The sequence below is a fragment of the Populus nigra genome, chromosome 2, assembly GCF_951802175.1.
Source record: "Populus nigra chromosome 2, ddPopNigr1.1, whole genome shotgun sequence".
NCBI classification, from domain to species: Eukaryota; Viridiplantae; Streptophyta; class Magnoliopsida; order Malpighiales; family Salicaceae; genus Populus; species Populus nigra.
In genome coordinates, this window is record NC_084853.1 from 37,466,526 (window position 1) to 37,485,029 (window position 18,504).

Below are 18,504 nucleotides of genomic sequence, written 5' to 3' on the forward strand. Positions count from 1 at the left end.
AAGAGTAAGTTCTAGCTTAATGCAGGTGTTCACCCCTTTTGTAAAGAGCAGAAATCGGACTTGAAGAGGGAAAATATGCATTCTCATCAAAATCGTAGCTCAGAATTTTGCCTCACATGAATGGAAATGGTAAAACATTGCATCAGAAGGGGAAAACAACTCATGCTTATCAGGTCGGGGGAACTGATGAGAATTGCAGAAATAATAGAAAATCTAAATAAGTAAAATCTTCGAGGAGAATTTGGTGTGGAATTTAATTAAATTTTGCACCAAAAGTATCTCCATCCATCATGATTTGTTTCGCATGCCTAAGAAACAAACTTTAACAACGGGTCACAAGAACAATGACATCTCCGGAGATGGAATGAAGGAGAGGATGCTTTCACCAAACAGCTCAAACAGGGATACCAGAAGATGCCCGGAATTCAAGTCGTCCTTCCAAACCTGACTGAGAATGGCTGATGTCTTTATAGCTTGACTATCACCCTTGTCTTTTCGATTTCTGCTGCCTGCTTCGCTATAATTAGGCGTATGCTCAGATGATGTCGACAATCCTGTTTTAGAATCACCTAAAGGGACTGGAGCTATTGGTTCCACTTGCATATCGACTGGACCATCAGTTGCTATCTTCTTCGGTGGCGGCTGTTCCATATGCTCCATGCTTGCCTTGCGTTTATCTTGATAGTTTTCTATAAGAGGAAAGAGATTAGATTCCACCCTCAATCAAGAAAAACAGAGTCTCAAAAGCATGGACTCAAAAACATGTAGTGTGAAGCTAAGGGCAATTGTACAGGTAGCATATATTGGATATTGTATGTTATATTTCAGTTTATTCCCTTAACTCATTTTTTATGTAATATGTTTTGGTTAATATGTTTCTGGTCATTTGGTTTTATCTAAATTGCAGTTTGGTTTTCAAATATTTCAGAACTAGATCGAAATTGCCCAAAACCGAATGAGACCACAGAATGCTCACCCACTACAGATCCTTTTCTTAGCAGCCCTCACAACGCCAACGAGGGTAAAAATGTAAAATAGATATTCACAGACTGCTCACTCAGTACTGCTCTCTTTTTTTCCCCCCGCAGCCCTCACAATATCACGGAGGCAAAAAGTTTACAGCATAGATATTCGGAGAATGCTCACTTACTACTGCTTTTTTTCTCTAAGCATCCCTCCCGATATCAATGGAGGAAATAATTTATAGCATAGATATTTGCAAATTAGCAGGTGATGCAATATAGCTAAAACGATCCGACCAATATGCATGCATGCACACACTAATATAGCAATTGTGCCTGATTTTTGTATATGATCCAAGAATATATTGTGCATCATTCATGCAATCTTTACCTGTTGAAATTTAATTTCCACACCATAGATACATCGGCATGGAAACATCACAAACTGTAGCATTCAAATGGTATAATTTCAGGAAAGAAAAGTCATAAAAATCACCTGGCCCTTTAGTAACTACTTTTTCATTAGTCCTTAATACAGCACATGCTGGGTGGGACATCAATGCTGGGAACATCTTGAGGCGGTCGTATATGGATTGACCCGCTGCACACTGGAAAATATGCAGTCTTGTAAAACTAGTCTTAATGGGATACAAGTGTCATTTCTATATTAAGTAGACAGTAACTCACCAGCAACGCTCCATAAACATGCCAAGCTTCATGCCTCTTCATCTCATTCTTTTGCTTTTCAAGAAGCATCTCTGGTTCAAGAAGTTGGAGATATGGTTTGAGATTTGGCAGTAGAAGAAGGCGAACCTGCTTGTGGAGTAAGAAGCATTAATGACTTGAAATCCTAGAAGATGAGTAGAAATAAGATACAGGAATAAAAAAAAAAAGGTGACAATTTCAATGATTACCATGGTCTAGCATGGGCCGAAAGGGAAAAAAATGAAATGGCTCCCGAAAGGATGGAGTCCAAGCATTCATTTAAGATCTACATTTTTAAATTACTTTTGTCTATGAAAGTTTGCATTAGAAGTGAATGCTCACAGAAAAATTCCCTTAACCAATTGTGACCAACTGCAATTTCCAAACAATTTCTTGATGCCATCCCAGTAAACCTCCTTGCTTGATTTAACAGTACAGCACCCCAACTTCTATTTGGTTGGGAGTACAAAGAAGGGACCGGAAATTTAAGATGGAAAATCTTGCAAAAGCATGTCCTTTTCAATTTAAACATCTTGCTTCCTAAGAATCACAAAAATAAAGAAACCAAATAATAGTGACAGTGCTCAGAATTCTGGTCTGGTACAAAATAATCTTCAAGGGAAAAAAGTTCTCTATATTTCTTTTTTGAAAAAAAAAAATGGAAAATTCCCCATGATAAGCTTTACCATAAATGTCAACTTAGAAGATTATCCAAAATTCCAAGGATAATTTGTCTTCCAATCTCCAAACCCATTTCCAAAATAGGTAAAAAAAAAACATCTGCTGCTTGATTAGCTTCACGAGATACATGAAGTATCAAGATATCTCTACTTATCCTACATGCAATATTTTTCAGCTCAGCATCAAATAAGCAATTTTGGGACACTGTGCTCCTAATTATAAAACTATGAATAACTACTTTAGCATATCCTTCAATATCAACTTCACAATTGTCTGTATTAAAATCCAAAATGCATCCTTAGCAAGCCATTACCTCTATCATTAAATAGAAAAGTTGTTTGCACACCTATTGGTAAGAATAATGAGAAAAACAGACAACATCACTGCGTGTCAAATATATCTTCTGCTTCCTCCTTTGTTCATTATTTCTCCTATTTCATTTCGGTTTTATTCTATTACACAACTGATGAGGCTTATTTAAATTCTTATAGATTATGTGTCAACACCAACCTCATACTATTATAGGCAGGAAAATAATTTCCAACATGCATTTAAACAAAATTTGCATATTTATGCTTGCTACAAGCATGCAAGAGAAAATACCACATTGGGCCCAAGAGCTGCCAATCCTTGTATTGCTCCATAATGCTGCGTCAATGAGCGCTTTGGGTCCAAAAGAGCATTGAGCAAAGTTTTTGTCAAACGTGTCTGAAGACTGTTATAAACATGCCCAAATCTGCAACAGCCACTCCAACTTACTCTCGGAACATACTTTACAAAGCAAATTAACTTTTACAAATAGACAGTTTTAGTCGCTAAGTAGACAAGTCAGTCAATTGAGAATTAATCAAGTTATCTAACTCAGTTACTAAAAAACATATTGTGAAGGTAAAACACAAACTTAAAATTCATTTGGTGCCCACATATAGTATGAAGTTACCAATGAAGTCACATCAGGTCAGGAATGCTGGGCTATGTTTGTTACCCATGGAGGGCAAGTAGACAAGGAAAATCCCATAAAATGATTCAATGTTGGCATTAATTGTTCAAGTGGCCATACACAGATTATTCAAACACAGGTATGATCATAAAAATTAATAATCCAAATGCTTTGAGCAAAAACCTCAGTCAGACTGTGCTTACATAATATAAGGGCTGAATGTTGCCAACCATGCACCCTACCAAATTATCACTGTTGTGTGTAGAACAGATATTGGACAAGAAGAATTACCTTTTGCATATTGAGGCAACTAAGTTAGCAGTGAAGTCCCTGAGTTCCCAGTGGTTGTCTGCAAATCTATTCCCCAACTTTCTCGCAACAAGGCAGGTGACTACAGATGGCATCAATTGGTGCAGCTGACAAGAAATCCACCGCCTTCTCAATTTCAAAGATTGCACTCTTCAAAAAAACTACAGAATATATCCATTTACATTGAATAATTACAATAAAATTTCATCTAAGTTGTTTGGTCAAAGTGAAACAGATGCATATGAAGGCATCAGGAAGAAATGCTTAAACTAAAGACACCAAAGGACAGGAGGAAATAAAAAATAAACATGCACGGGAGCAACAAGAAGAAGATACATTAACCAAAGGAAGCATTCAAGAAGTAGGTGGCACCGAAAAACCAATGACTTTGATTCAGCAAGGACCATTGTAAGACTGCAAAAACCTTTATTATGACTAGTTTTCTTCTTTCATGTGCATTGCATATTTGCCATTAGCAAAACACAACTGAAACTCTGAAAGTATATCAGCAGCTGTATGCATTTATCAGCACACAAACAATAACCATCATGTGAAAAATATTAAAGAACGATTGGAAGTTAAAACATATAACTTTTAATGTCTATTTCCTTTTACTAGAAAGTTTCTTTCATAACTATTTCATGTTAATTGAAAACTACTATATCAATTAATAAAATCTCTTTTCTTCCCTGACCAGCTAATATGTTGTCTTAAATTTTTAATTTCAATGTTATTATGACAGATGTTCCATCATATGAACAACGCAATATCACTTGATAAATCAATGCACTGACAATATAAAAATCACTTATCATAAAATACACTGTATTTAAATGCCTGAGTAAAATATTTCATTCTTGCTTCTGTAGATTCTTATGGTATAAAGAATTTAACAATGTGCAAAAATAGATCAAAAGCTCCATCTTTTTCACTTTTACTGTATAATTCAATTCAGCATGTTTAAGATACTCATTTCAAGAATAACTTATTTTTTAGTATATTGGCTTTTATTATAAAAAAAAACGAACACAAAAAAATTTAACCTTTCAGAGGGTTTAGGCTTGGTTTTGTTATTGATGTCAGAAGAAATAGCCATGCACAGAAAACAGGGGGCGGGGGAATGAACCCATAGGCAATTACGTGTAAGATTATGTACATTGTATCAATTCCATGCATTTCACTCACCATGAATTTTCTTGTTCTTTGAAAAAGGGGGAGAGTGATAGAGAGAGAGAGAGAAAGTTGGTGAGCTGACTTACTTTATCTTGTATTCATCTATACTACTCATAATCCTAAATACGAATGAGAGAACGTTCACTATTATCTGTACTTGGTAAATTAACAGTGCACATGATTTTAGATTCACACTTTTTTGTTGGAACAAAAAATTTACTATTCAAACTGAAAAATCTAAATTCCTTGGAAAAAAAATGTAATGATGGACAAATCTAGAATAATGATAAAGGGCTACAGAGAGGGTAAGAAAAAAAGACTTCCTTTTTATTTGCAAGGGATTCGGTCCCAAAGCTATACAATACTCGTACTGGGAAATCAGAACTCTATTACTAAAGATGAGCTCAAACAACCGAAAGCAGGTTGCTAGTAAAGACTCCTTTCCAACTAAGACTAGGAAACACGTCATATTCTAATAATAACAGAAGATGAGCTTATTTATGAAAATGTAATTACTATCTTTTCTATTGTTACATAAAGGAATCAGTAGACAAATTAGAAATTTCAAGTTCATGACCCACTGGTTTTTCACAAGAGGATCTAAACATGAATGATAGTTGAAAACATAGATATTTTTAAGAAGGAAGCCAGCTGCACAGGTTAAATCATTAGTTTTGTTCATTGCCTACTTAATAAGTGTCATGGTTCTTCAGTACAACATAACCGTTAAATTAATCATTCATAAAATTAATTTGTAACAAAAAAAAAATTGAGATTAAATTTCCCTCCTATATTTCTTACATCAGATACTCATGCAATAATTATATAGAACAAAAGAACTTTCCAAAATCAATAGAATGGTATATCTGTATTATCTAGTTTATTACACAAAAGAATACATTTTTTTTTTAGTTAGTTTTTCAAACCATCTATAATAGTATAATTAACAAATAAAATAGAATAGAACCAAAGGCTATTAAGTTGGATAATATAGTCATTAAAAAAGAAAAAAAAAGAGGTTTATTTATGTCAAACCAGATATTTTGACTCTTTCAGTTTTTATACATGGTACAGATGTAAATGTAGATATAGGTCATCATAATTCAATTAAGTGCACATAGTTAAAACAATTGATTAAAAAAAAAAAGTTTAAGCCACAATTAGTAAGTCAATCACAGATGTTATGGATGCTGTACCGATTAGATAGTGGCAAAATGACAATGAAAAATTACAGCACATGCTTCTTGTTTATATATATATATATATATATATATATATATATATGTAGTGTGTGTGTGTGTGTGTGCACTTGTCTGTGTGTGTAAAGGATTTCTTTTGGAAAAAGTTATATTCTGAAGTCATTATCATTCACTTAACTACATTTGAAGTTGTAAGTTTGTAACCCAGACTACTTGAGAATAGAACATGCCAAATTATTCAGAACAAAGGTTTCAATGGGTAGAGCTAATAATAACTATAATCGAGTCCATTTCTTATGAATGGCCATTTGAAATCCAATCATGATGCTACATCCACATCAACATATGCCACGTGGACAAAACAACTACTGTCAATAAATAAACCTAAAATTGGAGATTATTCATGTACAAGTCCTGCAAAGGTAAACAGGAAGACAGAATAAACTGCAGGTTAACTTACATAAGGTTCAATGTGTATGTGAGGATTCTGGAGAAGACTCCAAACAACACGCATCAAAGCAAAGAGAAGAGAATAATCATTTAAACCACGAGCAACCTATGTCATTGGATAAGCAAATATTTAGAAAAACAAAATGCAAAAGGAATAATCATGTATATCCAGTATCTGTTAATGAGGGTGACATAATCAGGAAGCCAGTACCTCGTCCGCTATAAAGTATGTGAAATAAGGAATCAACGGATGAAGTCCCGAGTCAGTGGCCAAACTCACTAATGCTTCTTTAAAGAGAACAGAATCAGACCTTCTCACTGTAAGATCTGTGATTTTATCAAAGTATAGCTGCAAAGGCGAGGAAAAGAAAAGGGAAAGAGAATAAACCACTGCACTACGGAAACAAATGGGAAAAAAAATTGCTGATAATATATTGCACACCTGTAACTCCCTAGACAATACATGCTTAACTGGCAATTTGATATCAACTGGAAATTCATCATTTTGTTCGCTGATTTTGCCATCAGAAGGAGGTGCAATAACTGCAGAACAAACATGATCCGTCCAAAGATTAGCTCCAATAGTAAAAGCAAAACTGAGCAGAGAGGAATTTCTAAAACAATGAATAAAGAATTGTCTCCATTGACCGGAACATAAAAATTTACAAAAACAACAACTAACAGGATCAAACTCACTGCAGTTCTAGAAGAAGTGATTTGTCTCATCAAAGCAATTAAAGAAGAAAAATGATCATAACATACATCTTAAGAGCTCAGAGGTACTAGAAGCCTACTAAATGCTTAATTCCAGTATTGGTATATATTCTAGCTTGCTAGAGCTTAAGTCTTGTATCATATCATCTTATGTTTATCAGTAATGAAAAGCTTATGAAATCCCAAATTAAGAGACTGACCTTCCAATGGAGCATTTTCTGGGATGGCAGGTTGGACACCTTCAATAGCGAGCCAGTGACAAACAACTGCAGTATCAAGTGGTGCTTTTGGCAAAGGTGCCTCAATCACCTATCACTCAAACATAAACATTGAAAAAAAAAGTGCTCTAGTAATTTCAATCAAAAGAGAAATTTATATAATTTCAAATTCCTTACATCTTTAAAATCAATATCCTTGTCATCAACATAAAACAATTCTCTATGACCGATAGCTCTTTTGAACTGCAAAGCACCTCCAGAAGCAAAGCCATATATTGGCTGAAAAATTAAACAGAATTAGGATGAACACTAACAATAATAGCATTTCCAGGAATTCACAAAAAACAAATTTGATAGTTGCCATACAAGCAGTTCTACTCATCACATCCAAAAAATCAATAATCCCAACTTCTAAAACAGGCATAGGACTGAAGAAAAATAGAACCATATGATAAGAAAGTTAGATGCAATCCTATTCCAGCCCTTCACCAATTAAGTAGATCCAAATGGAAAAGCTGTAAGACAAGACAATGAAATTCTACCCTAAAATATAATGTTGAAACTGAAACAAAAAGGGAAAAAAAGAGAGTAGAATAATGCTTGAAAAAACCATTTTAATGTCCCAGCATTTCCTCAAGTTCATTTTCGGTCATTAGGTGAAAGAAAGAGTTCAATTTTTTCTCGAGAGTCTCTCCACTTCAATGAAAATCCACATTGGACTATAAATTAGCCCGCATGATCCTGTCCAATCTATTGCCACTCGCATCATTTCGATTGAAAATCTTCTTAAATTTAAACCTAGTGACCCATCGATACACGTAATGAATTGCTGCAGTTCAAAGATTGAAACCTAAACAGACACAAGAACATATTTCTGCATAAGACAACAATACATCATCATCATCATCATCATCTAAAGCTTTTTCGATTTTATGATATTTAACAAATAAACTATCTAAACATCAGTCGTTCATAATTTACCTCAACATTTGTAAGGTTAAGCGCACCATCAACATCATCTGTAGTCAATCTAGTCCTCTTGGAATGGCGCATACATTTGATAGCTTCCTGTTATTTGATTTCATCATTAAAATAAAAAATAATTAACTGAATCACTAGTTTTCTTCTTGTGTTAATAATAAGAATACAATACCTGCATGATTTGACGCATGCGGAATTCGACATCAGGAGCGAGAGTAAGTGCAACATCTTCGGACAAATTGCTGATTCCTATGCTTTGTGCTATCACTTCGATTGTCTCTTTCGCTACTATGCTCATTTTCTTTGCTTCCTCCTCCTCTAATTTTTAATTACTGCCAAAAAACAACAAGAAACTTTCAAGTAGAGTGATTCGTGGGTCGAGGAGGATGCTTAACCTCGCTTCACCACTGAATTATTTTCCTTCTCTTTTTGCCGCAGAACTGTAACCCTGGACAGACCGAGAGACTGGGAGGGGGAGGGGGAGGGGGAGGGGGAGGGGGAGGGTTTTCGAGTCGTGGTCGAGTCACTAAGGGAGGACCCGGGAAAGGAAGGTGTATTTGTTAAAGACTGCAATAATACGAATCAGGTGACCCGGCCCGACCATGTTTAAATTTAGTACGGCTGTAGAAAGAAAAACACCAAATAAATATTGTTTTTAGTATTACTAGTCCTCTATAATATTGGTAAGATTTTAATTTAATTTTTAATTAATAAAAAATGTGTCAATGTATTTTTTCGGGTATTATAATTTTTTAATAAAAAAATAAAAAAAAGTATATGCTTAGTAAAATAAATTAAAGAGTATATAAAATAATATATCAATATAGAGTCCACTGCAATTTTTATTTTATATGTTTTTATTTACTTTATACTATAGGTTATTTAATAATAAATATTTTTATTTTATTTTTATAAATACATAATGCAAACAAAATTTATTTATATAAAAAAAATTAAATATAAATCATAAATTATAATAATTACATCGAGGCATTATGAAAAGAAAACATAATCAGCTACTATTTAGAAAATGTGAAGTAAAAAAATTGAAAAATAAGAAAGATGGAATTAATTAAAATTTTAAAAAAAGAATTAATACAACTTAAAAATAAATAAATAAATAAAAATTTGGGATGGAATTAATTAAAATTTAAAAAGAAATTAATCAAAAGTCTAAAAAAGAAAAAGAAGTCAGGTGTTGTTAAGCTTAGCAAAAAATACAAAAGTCAATACCCGCGTGCTTAATATATTTATATTTAATAAAATAAATTTTAAAAAAAATAAAGCAATAAACCAACAAAAATTGTTAATAATAGTTAAATATTGAAGTAAAATGCTAATCATTTTCAAAACTTTTGAAATTGTTTTTGTTTCAAATTATTTTTTTTTAGTTTTTTTATATTGTTTGATATGTTGATGTCAAAAATAAATTTTAAAAAATTTAAAAAATATATTATTTTAATATATTTTAAAGTAAAAAAATTTGATAAATTTTGTATATAATTTTAAAGGCAACGATTTTAAGACAAGGGTTAACTAGGTGATGCAAAAGAAATGGGGGTTCAATTAAGAATGTTTTTTTATTTGGAGATCCAATTGAGAATTGCATGATACTTGAGGGATATCATTTATCCATTTCTTTTTAATTGCCCACGAAAATTTGTCAATTGTTTTTTATATTTGAGTGTCTCGTTTTTTTAATTATATAGGTAGTCTCAATTTTACCATTAAATAACTTTGTATATTATTTTCATTCTCAAACTCTTAGAAATTCTCAAATAAGGGCTTCAATTCATTTTTTAGGCTTTTAATTCATATTTCCATCCAAATTATTGGTCTTTTTTCACAAAAAAAAAACGATTTCATTTTGAAAAACAAAATTAACATTTTTGTTAAATAATTATAATAAAAATCCTTAATTGACATATCAAAACAGTTTGAAGATAAAATTAATACAAAAGATAGTTTAAATATAAAATTGATATCAGCTCAATAATTTGATGATATATTTGATGTTTATCTAAAAATAAAGAATACAAAATCCTGAAAAATATAATTTAATTGGTCAGGTCCTGGATTTGCACTCTAGAGGTCACCAGTTCGAGTCTTATAAACGTCAGGATCACTGGAGGCTTACATGATAGTTAACTTCAGGACATGTGAAATTAGTTAAAATACACACAAACTAGTCCGGACAACCATGTTAATCAAAATAATAATAATAATACAAGTACGTATTAATTAAGCTTAATCGTCCTCTAATGACTCATAACTCAAATAACATTAGAGCTCTCTTTCATTAAAGAGACTATTAACAGCCTACAAATGAATTACAACTTAAATGATGTTATTATCTTTTTTAAAAAAAAAATATCTCAAATTTTAAACTATCGTTTTATAATAATAATAATAATAATAAGCATGCACGGGAAGGAGGTGGGCAGATGCTCTCATGATCCAAGGCAGATGATCGTTTTTAAACTCGATCCGATCTAATAATTAGATCATGGGTCAGATGAATTGATCCAGATTAACCCGGATCAACCCAAAAAAATCCCAATAAAGTAACCCTTCTCCTCAGTCTCTTCGCTTCCAATGTTGCCTATTGGAAACCATCCCTAAGATCTATAAGCAATAGGAGCCAGAAGGAAGAGAAGATACGCTAGATCAAGGTCAGCCCTTAAAATTCCTAAACATGCACAGGTTCCTTTATTGAATGGAAAAGGAAGGATAAGCCCACTGTGAGTGAATATTATTTGATAAAGAAAAAGATGTAAGCCAAAATGATCCTCGGCTCGCCTGGGTTTTCATGTTTTTAACTGTGAATGGAGATCAGTATACATGTCAACACATGAAAACCCAGGCGAGCCAAGGACGAGTTGGGCTGCAGTGTACACAACCGAGTTAACAACCGGGGTGACTCAGAGACTCACCCCACATGGAATTGCTGATTTTAGCCCTGCAATCTCTCCTTCTTTCATTTACACAATTGTCGTTTCTTATGGAGAGAGATGATGGAGCAGTGAAGTGGAGGAACTCAGCACAGACATCTATATATTTTTGACTCGTGATGGGACTAACCGAGTTAAGGTGGTTGAACACGGAGATTGACTGAGCTGGGTCGACGAGTCCACCTTGTACTTCCACAGAAGAAGCGTAGAAGATAACTGGATAAGTGTTTATAAGGCGACTTTACTGAATTATAAACGTGAGATTATGAGGCTGATTGTTAACTATAAATACCTATAAATTTAATTAAAATACATACAAGCTGGTTCGGATAACTATATTAATCAAAATAATAATAATAATAATACAAGTATATATTAATTAAGCTTAATCACACTCCAATGACTCATAACTCAAATAATAAAATACACACAAGCTGGTTCGGACAACTATCTTAATCAAAATAATAATAATAATAATACAAGTATATATTATTTAAGCTTAATCACCTTCCAATGACTCATAACTCAAATAACATTAGAGCTCTCTTTCATTAAAGAGATTATTAACAGCCTACAAATGAATTACAACTCAAATGACGTTATTATCTTTTTTTTTTAAAAAAAAAAAAAATATCTCAAATTTTAAACTATCGTTTTATAATAATAATAATAATAAAAAGAAGCATGCGCGGGGAGGAGGTGGGCAGATGCTCTCATGATCCAGGGCAGACAATGATAATGGCCTGAAACCGAAATCCTGAGGACCCATCACCCTCTTTTATTTACTGGTGAAATAACCGTCCAACGAAGTGAAGAAGAACATTCCATGGCCCAGTTCTTGAAATGGTGAATGATGTAAAAAAAATAAAAAATAAAAAAATGTGAGGCGATCCTCTTATCTCCTGCTGATAGCCTGCAACAAGACAGCTAGCCCTGGTTTTGTATTTAGTTCCAAATAAAAATTAAACAAAATTAATTTTTTATTATTTTAATATACTAATATAAAAATAATTTTGAAACAATTTTAAATCAAAAATATATCTTTTTTATAATAAGATGTTATGGCGAGTATTTCTCTCGGGCCAAATAGTTTATTTACCAATCTTGGATTCTTTAAATCATGATTGGATAAAAAATATTATTTTAATATATTTTTAAATAAATAACACTTTAAAAAACATTCATTAATTAGTTCTAATTAGTATTAGAACTATAAAGGGACACACAAATTATTATTTTTATTGGATTATTTATTTAATTTTTAAGATTTTTGAGGATTTGTTAGTTTTATTTATTTAACAAAATCATTTTTTTGAGAAATTAGTAATAATTTTAGGATTTCATTTTTTTTATTTAGTATTATTGGGCTTTTCTAGTTCTTCTATTTTAAAAAATAATTTCTCTGTTTCTCTATTTTTATTCATTGTTTTTATTTTTTCTATGAGTTGTAATAAATTTTGTCAATAATATATTTGATAAATAAAAATTAAGTATTTGAAAGATTCCTTTAAATAAGGCTGCGTTCTTATTTTAAGAGTTTTTGGGAATTAATAAACCTCATTATCTTCCTATATACCTTATTAATTAGTATTAGAACAAGTTACCATGTCCGATGGGCATAGATATCAGCAACTTTCCATCTCGCGGTGCTAGAATGGAGGCCATCCAGAGCACTGTAAAGGCTTGAGAGGTAATGTGGAGAACCCTGTAATAGAGATTTGATCGGCAAGAGCATTTCATAACAGACTTTACTGAGAAACCACGAGGACAGACATATATAGATAATAAAAAGGAGAGAGACTTAATTCGGGGAGAACCAAACTTTGTATTTTTTTTCTTACCACCCATGTATACAACATCTTTATATAAAATTTTGAGAGGTATAGCTCAAATGGTCAGATTATGAATTTGCTTCATAAAAATCACTGGTTTAAGTATCACAAACCTCAGAATTACTGGATACTTATATAATCGTTAACTTCAAGATCTCAAGAGAGTAGTCGAGGTATGAATAAAGCTGTCCAGATATCCACGGTTACCAAAAAAAAAAAATATATATATCTATATAAAGAGGGGTACATATGCTTTAACTATGCTCATTGGCTAAATGACAGCAATTCTGCATAATCTTAAAACACACAATAGCTAGCCTGATCAAACCGGACAGTCCTTAAAAGTTATTGATATCTTTTCAGGCCCAGCACAAACTAAACAGCAGCAACTTGGACCACAAATGGAAGGGTAGATGCATTGAGTGAGTGAGTGCCTAGAAAGCAAGAGACATAGCCCCAGTAGCAAGCAAGCTTTATTTGCCCTGTCCTTCACAAGCCATGTGCAAAAAAGTGATATAAAAAGCAATAAAAAAAAAACTCCACTCATCCTATCTATCTAATCTTTACTTTTCAGCCTCAATTATTTATGTGATTTAAGGCCCAATTCCAGGTCTAAAGCTCTGTAATCCTCTCTGATCTCCTGCTTAATGACAGCTAACAGGTCCCTTATTATAACAATACCTATTGTTAGTTGTTGCCTTAACCCTGTAAACTAATCCATAATTTAATGTAACTCCTGTGAAGTAACTGAGTGAAGAATGTCACTTGCAATTTTCAACTTTTTTTCAATACCAGTAATAATTGAGGGAATCTCAGTACCTGTGCATGGTTGTTGCAATATAATTGGTGGCACCCTATTCAAACACATTGCTTTGGGATTACTGGTCACTTGAAAATGGGCATCACTGGAGAGCTGGTTAGGAGTGTCTTCTCCAGAAACCGCTCCGATGGAACTCATGAGAGCAATGTAAGTCATAAAACTAGATACTTCATTTGATTTTCTTTAAGCTATATGGTCTGAATTCTTTGGTTTTCATGTATTTTTCTTGAGAATGAACACGATCTTTTCTTGTAGTTCTTTGGTTTGCTAGTTATTGTTGATGCCTCCTATCTCTCTGCACTATTGATGATCAGTGAGTGTACACTAAGCAGGAAGACTTAAGAGACTTGGTTGTGATGTTCTTTTTTGATGTTATGTTGACCAATTCAGGCAAGAATCACTCCAGGGGATCACAGGAAAAGGTGGAGTTCTGTTAGGCTATACCTTTGTGGTGAAGAGCTTAATTCAGTGCTTGCAGAGGAGGATTCAGCTTCAGTCAAGAGCTCTGAGGCCACTGTTACACAGCCCATGCTAGAGGACACTGAAGACAAAGGAGACGTCCAAAATGAAGAGACCAAAGAAGATATGCCGAAGGAAAAGCATAATTCAACTTCCAAATTATTCCGTCAAGAAGATGCAGCGATCATCATTCAGTCCGCGTTCAGAGACTTTCTGGTTCGTTCAGATAGGCTGAAATGCCATAACCTGGATTATTGTAGAAAGATGAAAGTACTAGTCATTCATAAACAGATATCATCGAGCAAAAATGACTGGTTCTGGTATAATATTTTGTGATATCGTAAGCCAGAAATCTTGCAGGGAAATTTCTAAGTAGACCGTGCATTGGTTAAATTTTAAGATCATGAAAAGCATCACTTGGTTAATCATTGATTTTGTGCTCTTTTCTGTTTTGGATAATTGTCTTAAGTTCTTGAATTTCAGGCTAGGCATAAAAGAGAAGAAACCAAGTCAAAGGAGGATGGGCAGGAACTTGCTCTGGGAACAGAAAGTCCAAGTAGAGATTCACTAGGCACATCAATTGAAGTTCAGACTGGAAATTCTGTGGAAGTTCTCTCTGTTAGAGAGGAAAACGTGTCTGTGCATCATCGAGTGCAAAAGAGAGCCAGAACTCAGGTTTTCAGGCTAAAGGTGAATACAGACTGCTGAACTTTTTCCAGCAATAAAAGCAAAACACAGAAATGAAACATGATCTAGTTAACTTATCTGTCATGAATCAAAATCTATGGTTTGAGCATAAATAAAGATTCAAAGTATGGCATAAGAAATTATGAGAAAATGGGATACTTGAAACTTCACCGCTGGAATTAGACTAAATCTATGTATAATATGCATGGATTATAGGAAGATTGGGATGATAGCACGGTGATTAGCAACATTTCGAAAAAGAGGATTCAGAACAGACTGGAAGCAACAAGCAGGCGAGAAAGGGCACTGGCATATGCTTTCTCACAACAGGTATGCTTAAATTCTGACCGAAATGCAAACAGGAAACAGAGATTTAATGCTTTAACTAACACTGCTTCCGTCGTCAAATCTGCCTGTAGTTACGAATCTGCTCGAAGAAGAAACAAACTAAATCTGATGGCACCCAGCCCAACATGAGTTGGAGCTGGCTAGAAAGGTGGATGGCAACACGAGTTCCAGAATGCTCAGTGGAAAGCTGTACTGGCAAACAACTTGAGCCAGTAAACAACAATTACAGATTTGATTTCGGGGAGAGATTTTCTGATGTGGCAGTAGAAGAGAGAGAGAGTTGCGGGTCTAATGAGGTATCTGTCCAATTTGATAGCTTATCAATAGCATCAAACAACAAGGATGGCTTCAAGCACGCTAAGAGTAGGCTTAAGGCTACCAGAACCATATCACGGCGGAAAACAGCCCCAAGCTATCAGTGTCCGACAGAGCAAGCTAAGGTAAATTTCCCTGTCGGCTGTCCCTAGCCCCCGCAACTACATGATCACTAGGGCACTTTAATCACCTCTCGTAACTGCATCTGGCTTCTGATACCTTTCTTTGTAGACTTGCAGTCCTTCAAGTAATAGTTCATCTTCCATGTATAACGCAACTCCTCTCCTCTCCTCTTCATTGTCTTCTTATTCTTTACAGACTTCCAATTCACTTACACTTCCATGTGTTGATCAGGTAATCAAGAAAGGGTGTTCAAAGGAGACTGAACAAGACAAGGAGCAGAAAACGGAACCACCATCAAGTGGCAGAAAAGAAATGAAACGCAGTGCTTCATCTTAACCAATGTAGCTTGTAACTTGTGTCATAATCATCAAAGAAATTTCCAATATGTAGGGGAACATTGTATCATACTACTTGCAATCCATTTCAGAAGGATTTATGGCTTTCAAATCGCTAGATCTAAAAATGTGTGAACTCAGAACATGGATGTTCATTCTATCCCAAGGAAACCAAAGAACGCTAAATAGGGCCTCTATTGGCATCAGCAACACACTTGTATTCTAAATTTGCACGAGGCGACGAGAAATTGTGACCTGGTATTCTGGAAACCAACTGCTGTCTACTAGAGGCTCATGTCATCAAGTATTAATAATTCCCGAAACATGCTTTCCTTTCTAGTCCCCTTGTGGATAAATAAAATAGCAGAAGCACTGCCTACAAATCGAACCCCTGGAAGAGTAAATACAAGAACGCTAACAAATTACTTCGTTTGTTAGCGATGATCCCCATCCTGACAAACAATCCGAACAAGGAACCAAGGCGAATGACTGGCAACCTAATCACACAATTACATTTTGCAGCCATCATGCAAATACCAAATGAAAAACAGGGCAGCGTACCTCTCCATACAAAAGCCATGAAACATTGGCCAAACACAGTATGAAGCACTGGGTATTCAGGCATGCATCAACACAAACAGCACAAGATAAGAGGACACATGAGAAATATTAAGAGTGATACAAATAGGCATTTCATGAGAATTATAACAAGTTTAACATCTCAAATTCAAGCTTATCATGCACGTTTCTGGTTCTGGCATTTCATTATCAGCACTCGCTGTCACTTGACACTAAACATAAGAAGACGACAAAACTAGATCTTGTCGATATCTTCGTCCTCAAACTCAATATAATCATCTCCAGCACCATCATCTTCCTCATCAAGACCTCCAGCAATACCTTCATTGAGACGAGTATTCTCAGGAAGCTCACCATAGGCCTTCAGAAGCCTAGCTTCATCGGGCATGTACTTCAATATAACATCAGCCTTATCATCCTGATAGTCGCGGAGGCCAACGAGAATTATATCACCGGCAGCAATCCAGACCTTCTTGTGCATCTTCCCTCGAATATGGCAAAGACGCTTGGTCCCATCAATACACATGGCTTCACAACGACCATTTCCGAGCATGCGAAGCACTTGGGCATACTCCTGCCCATCTTCCTTAAAAATAAGCTCACGCTTCTCGTCATCAGCTTCGTTCTTTCCTCTCTTTCTATTCTTTCCTCCCTTTCCCTTGTTCTTCGGCATGGTTTCTGATTCTGTTTCCCACACTCCAATATCAAATACCCAATCAGTTATCTAATAATTTGCAAAAAAAAAAAACATTTCTATAAATTGAAAACCTAAATCTTACTTTACTTTAAAATGTTTCCCCCCCTAAATCATTAAAAAAAAAAACTGAACAAGAATGGAATGAAGAAAACTATACAGCAATCGAAAAATAGAATCAATGGCAGATCGGGAAAATAACAAAGCAGAAATGAAAATCTGGAAATCAAGAACAAGATTCTCAATTCAAGAGCGTGATAGTAATGGGAAATGATCAGGGAAAAAACTAAAATCGCTTGCGCGTTAGTTGAATGAGGTCAAATAATTAAAAAAAAGAAAGGCGGAGATAAAAGACGATCAGTACCTGGGCGGTGATGCTAAGGTGAGAGAGGAGCGAGGAAGCTGAGAGATAGATAGATAGAAAAAGAAAATCAATCAGTGGGATTCTTTCTTAGCTTCTTCTTGACCTAAACCTCTCTTTTCTATACACCATTTTGATGTCGGCTCAACTTGGAGGCCCAGATATCCAAATCAGGCCCATGTTGATGGGCCTATTTATCTGTCTTGAGTTCAATGTACAACAAGGTTTGGTTATTAAAAGCCCGATAGTGTCTAAATTTCTCGTTAATACTTTTGTTAAAGAAATTAAATCGGTTGTCATTTAAAGCTAATATTAAATAAACTCAAATTTGGTAAGTTGGCATTAGTCTATAAATATTTGAGTAAGATAATCACTCCTAAATATAGTAAAAATGATAAAAATATTTTTATTTAATTTTAAAAATATTTTTTATTTAACTCTCTCTCCCCCCCCCCCCATACATCCCAACACATCTCTCTCTCTCTACACACAGCAACATATGCGTCTATAAGGAATGGATGCCCTTGAAATCAAGAAATAATCTTTCAATAATTTTTCAATACATCTATTTGACAAGTCGTTATTCTACCTTTTTATTTCATAATTTTACACTAAAATTACAATAAAAATTGATTTTATGAATTATTGAAATAGAATGATAGATTATT

General features: G+C 34.1%; 3 protein-coding genes across 5 annotated transcripts; 1 reads left to right on the forward strand and 2 right to left on the reverse strand.

Annotated features, from left to right (window-relative positions):
- Window positions 1-56: 56 nt before the first annotated feature.
- LOC133682825 (transcription initiation factor TFIID subunit 6-like) lies at window positions 57-8,870 on the reverse strand. 2 transcript variants are annotated; one of them, XM_062106356.1, is made up of 12 exons: window positions 8,505-8,870; window positions 8,333-8,419; window positions 7,529-7,630; window positions 7,334-7,442; window positions 6,862-6,962; window positions 6,631-6,768; window positions 6,430-6,525; window positions 3,580-3,704; window positions 2,952-3,084; window positions 1,650-1,775; window positions 1,459-1,570; window positions 57-689 (listed from the first exon to the last, which is right to left on the reverse strand). In XM_062106356.1, exons 1-12 carry the CDS (start codon window positions 8,628-8,630, stop codon window positions 334-336), a joined length of 1,611 nt encoding a protein of 536 aa, XP_061962340.1. In that variant the 5' UTR covers window positions 8,631-8,870; the 3' UTR covers window positions 57-333. The 2 variants fall into 2 exon arrangements, with proteins under 2 accessions (XP_061962340.1, XP_061962339.1); XM_062106355.1 differs by having other exon boundaries at window positions 1,650-1,778.
- Window positions 8,871-13,740: 4,870 nt separating this feature from the next.
- On the forward strand, window positions 13,741-16,314 carry LOC133682406 (protein IQ-DOMAIN 33). The gene is made up of 6 exons (XM_062105744.1): window positions 13,741-14,082; window positions 14,326-14,610; window positions 14,878-15,084; window positions 15,298-15,411; window positions 15,501-15,869; window positions 16,099-16,314. Exons 1-6 carry the CDS (start codon window positions 14,011-14,013, stop codon window positions 16,201-16,203), a joined length of 1,152 nt encoding a protein of 383 aa, XP_061961728.1. The 5' UTR covers window positions 13,741-14,010; the 3' UTR covers window positions 16,204-16,314.
- A 555-nt stretch (window positions 16,315-16,869) lies between these two features.
- On the reverse strand, window positions 16,870-17,959 carry LOC133682407 (eukaryotic translation initiation factor 1A). 2 transcript variants are annotated; one of them, XM_062105745.1, is made up of 2 exons: window positions 17,840-17,959; window positions 16,870-17,465 (listed from the first exon to the last, which is right to left on the reverse strand). In XM_062105745.1, exon 2 carries the CDS (start codon window positions 17,452-17,454, stop codon window positions 17,017-17,019), a length of 438 nt encoding a protein of 145 aa, XP_061961729.1. In that variant the 5' UTR covers window positions 17,455-17,465; window positions 17,840-17,959; the 3' UTR covers window positions 16,870-17,016. The 2 variants fall into 2 exon arrangements, with proteins under 2 accessions (XP_061961729.1, XP_061961730.1); XM_062105746.1 differs by having other exon boundaries at window positions 16,870-17,477; window positions 17,840-17,926.
- Window positions 17,960-18,504: the final 545 nt, after the last annotated feature.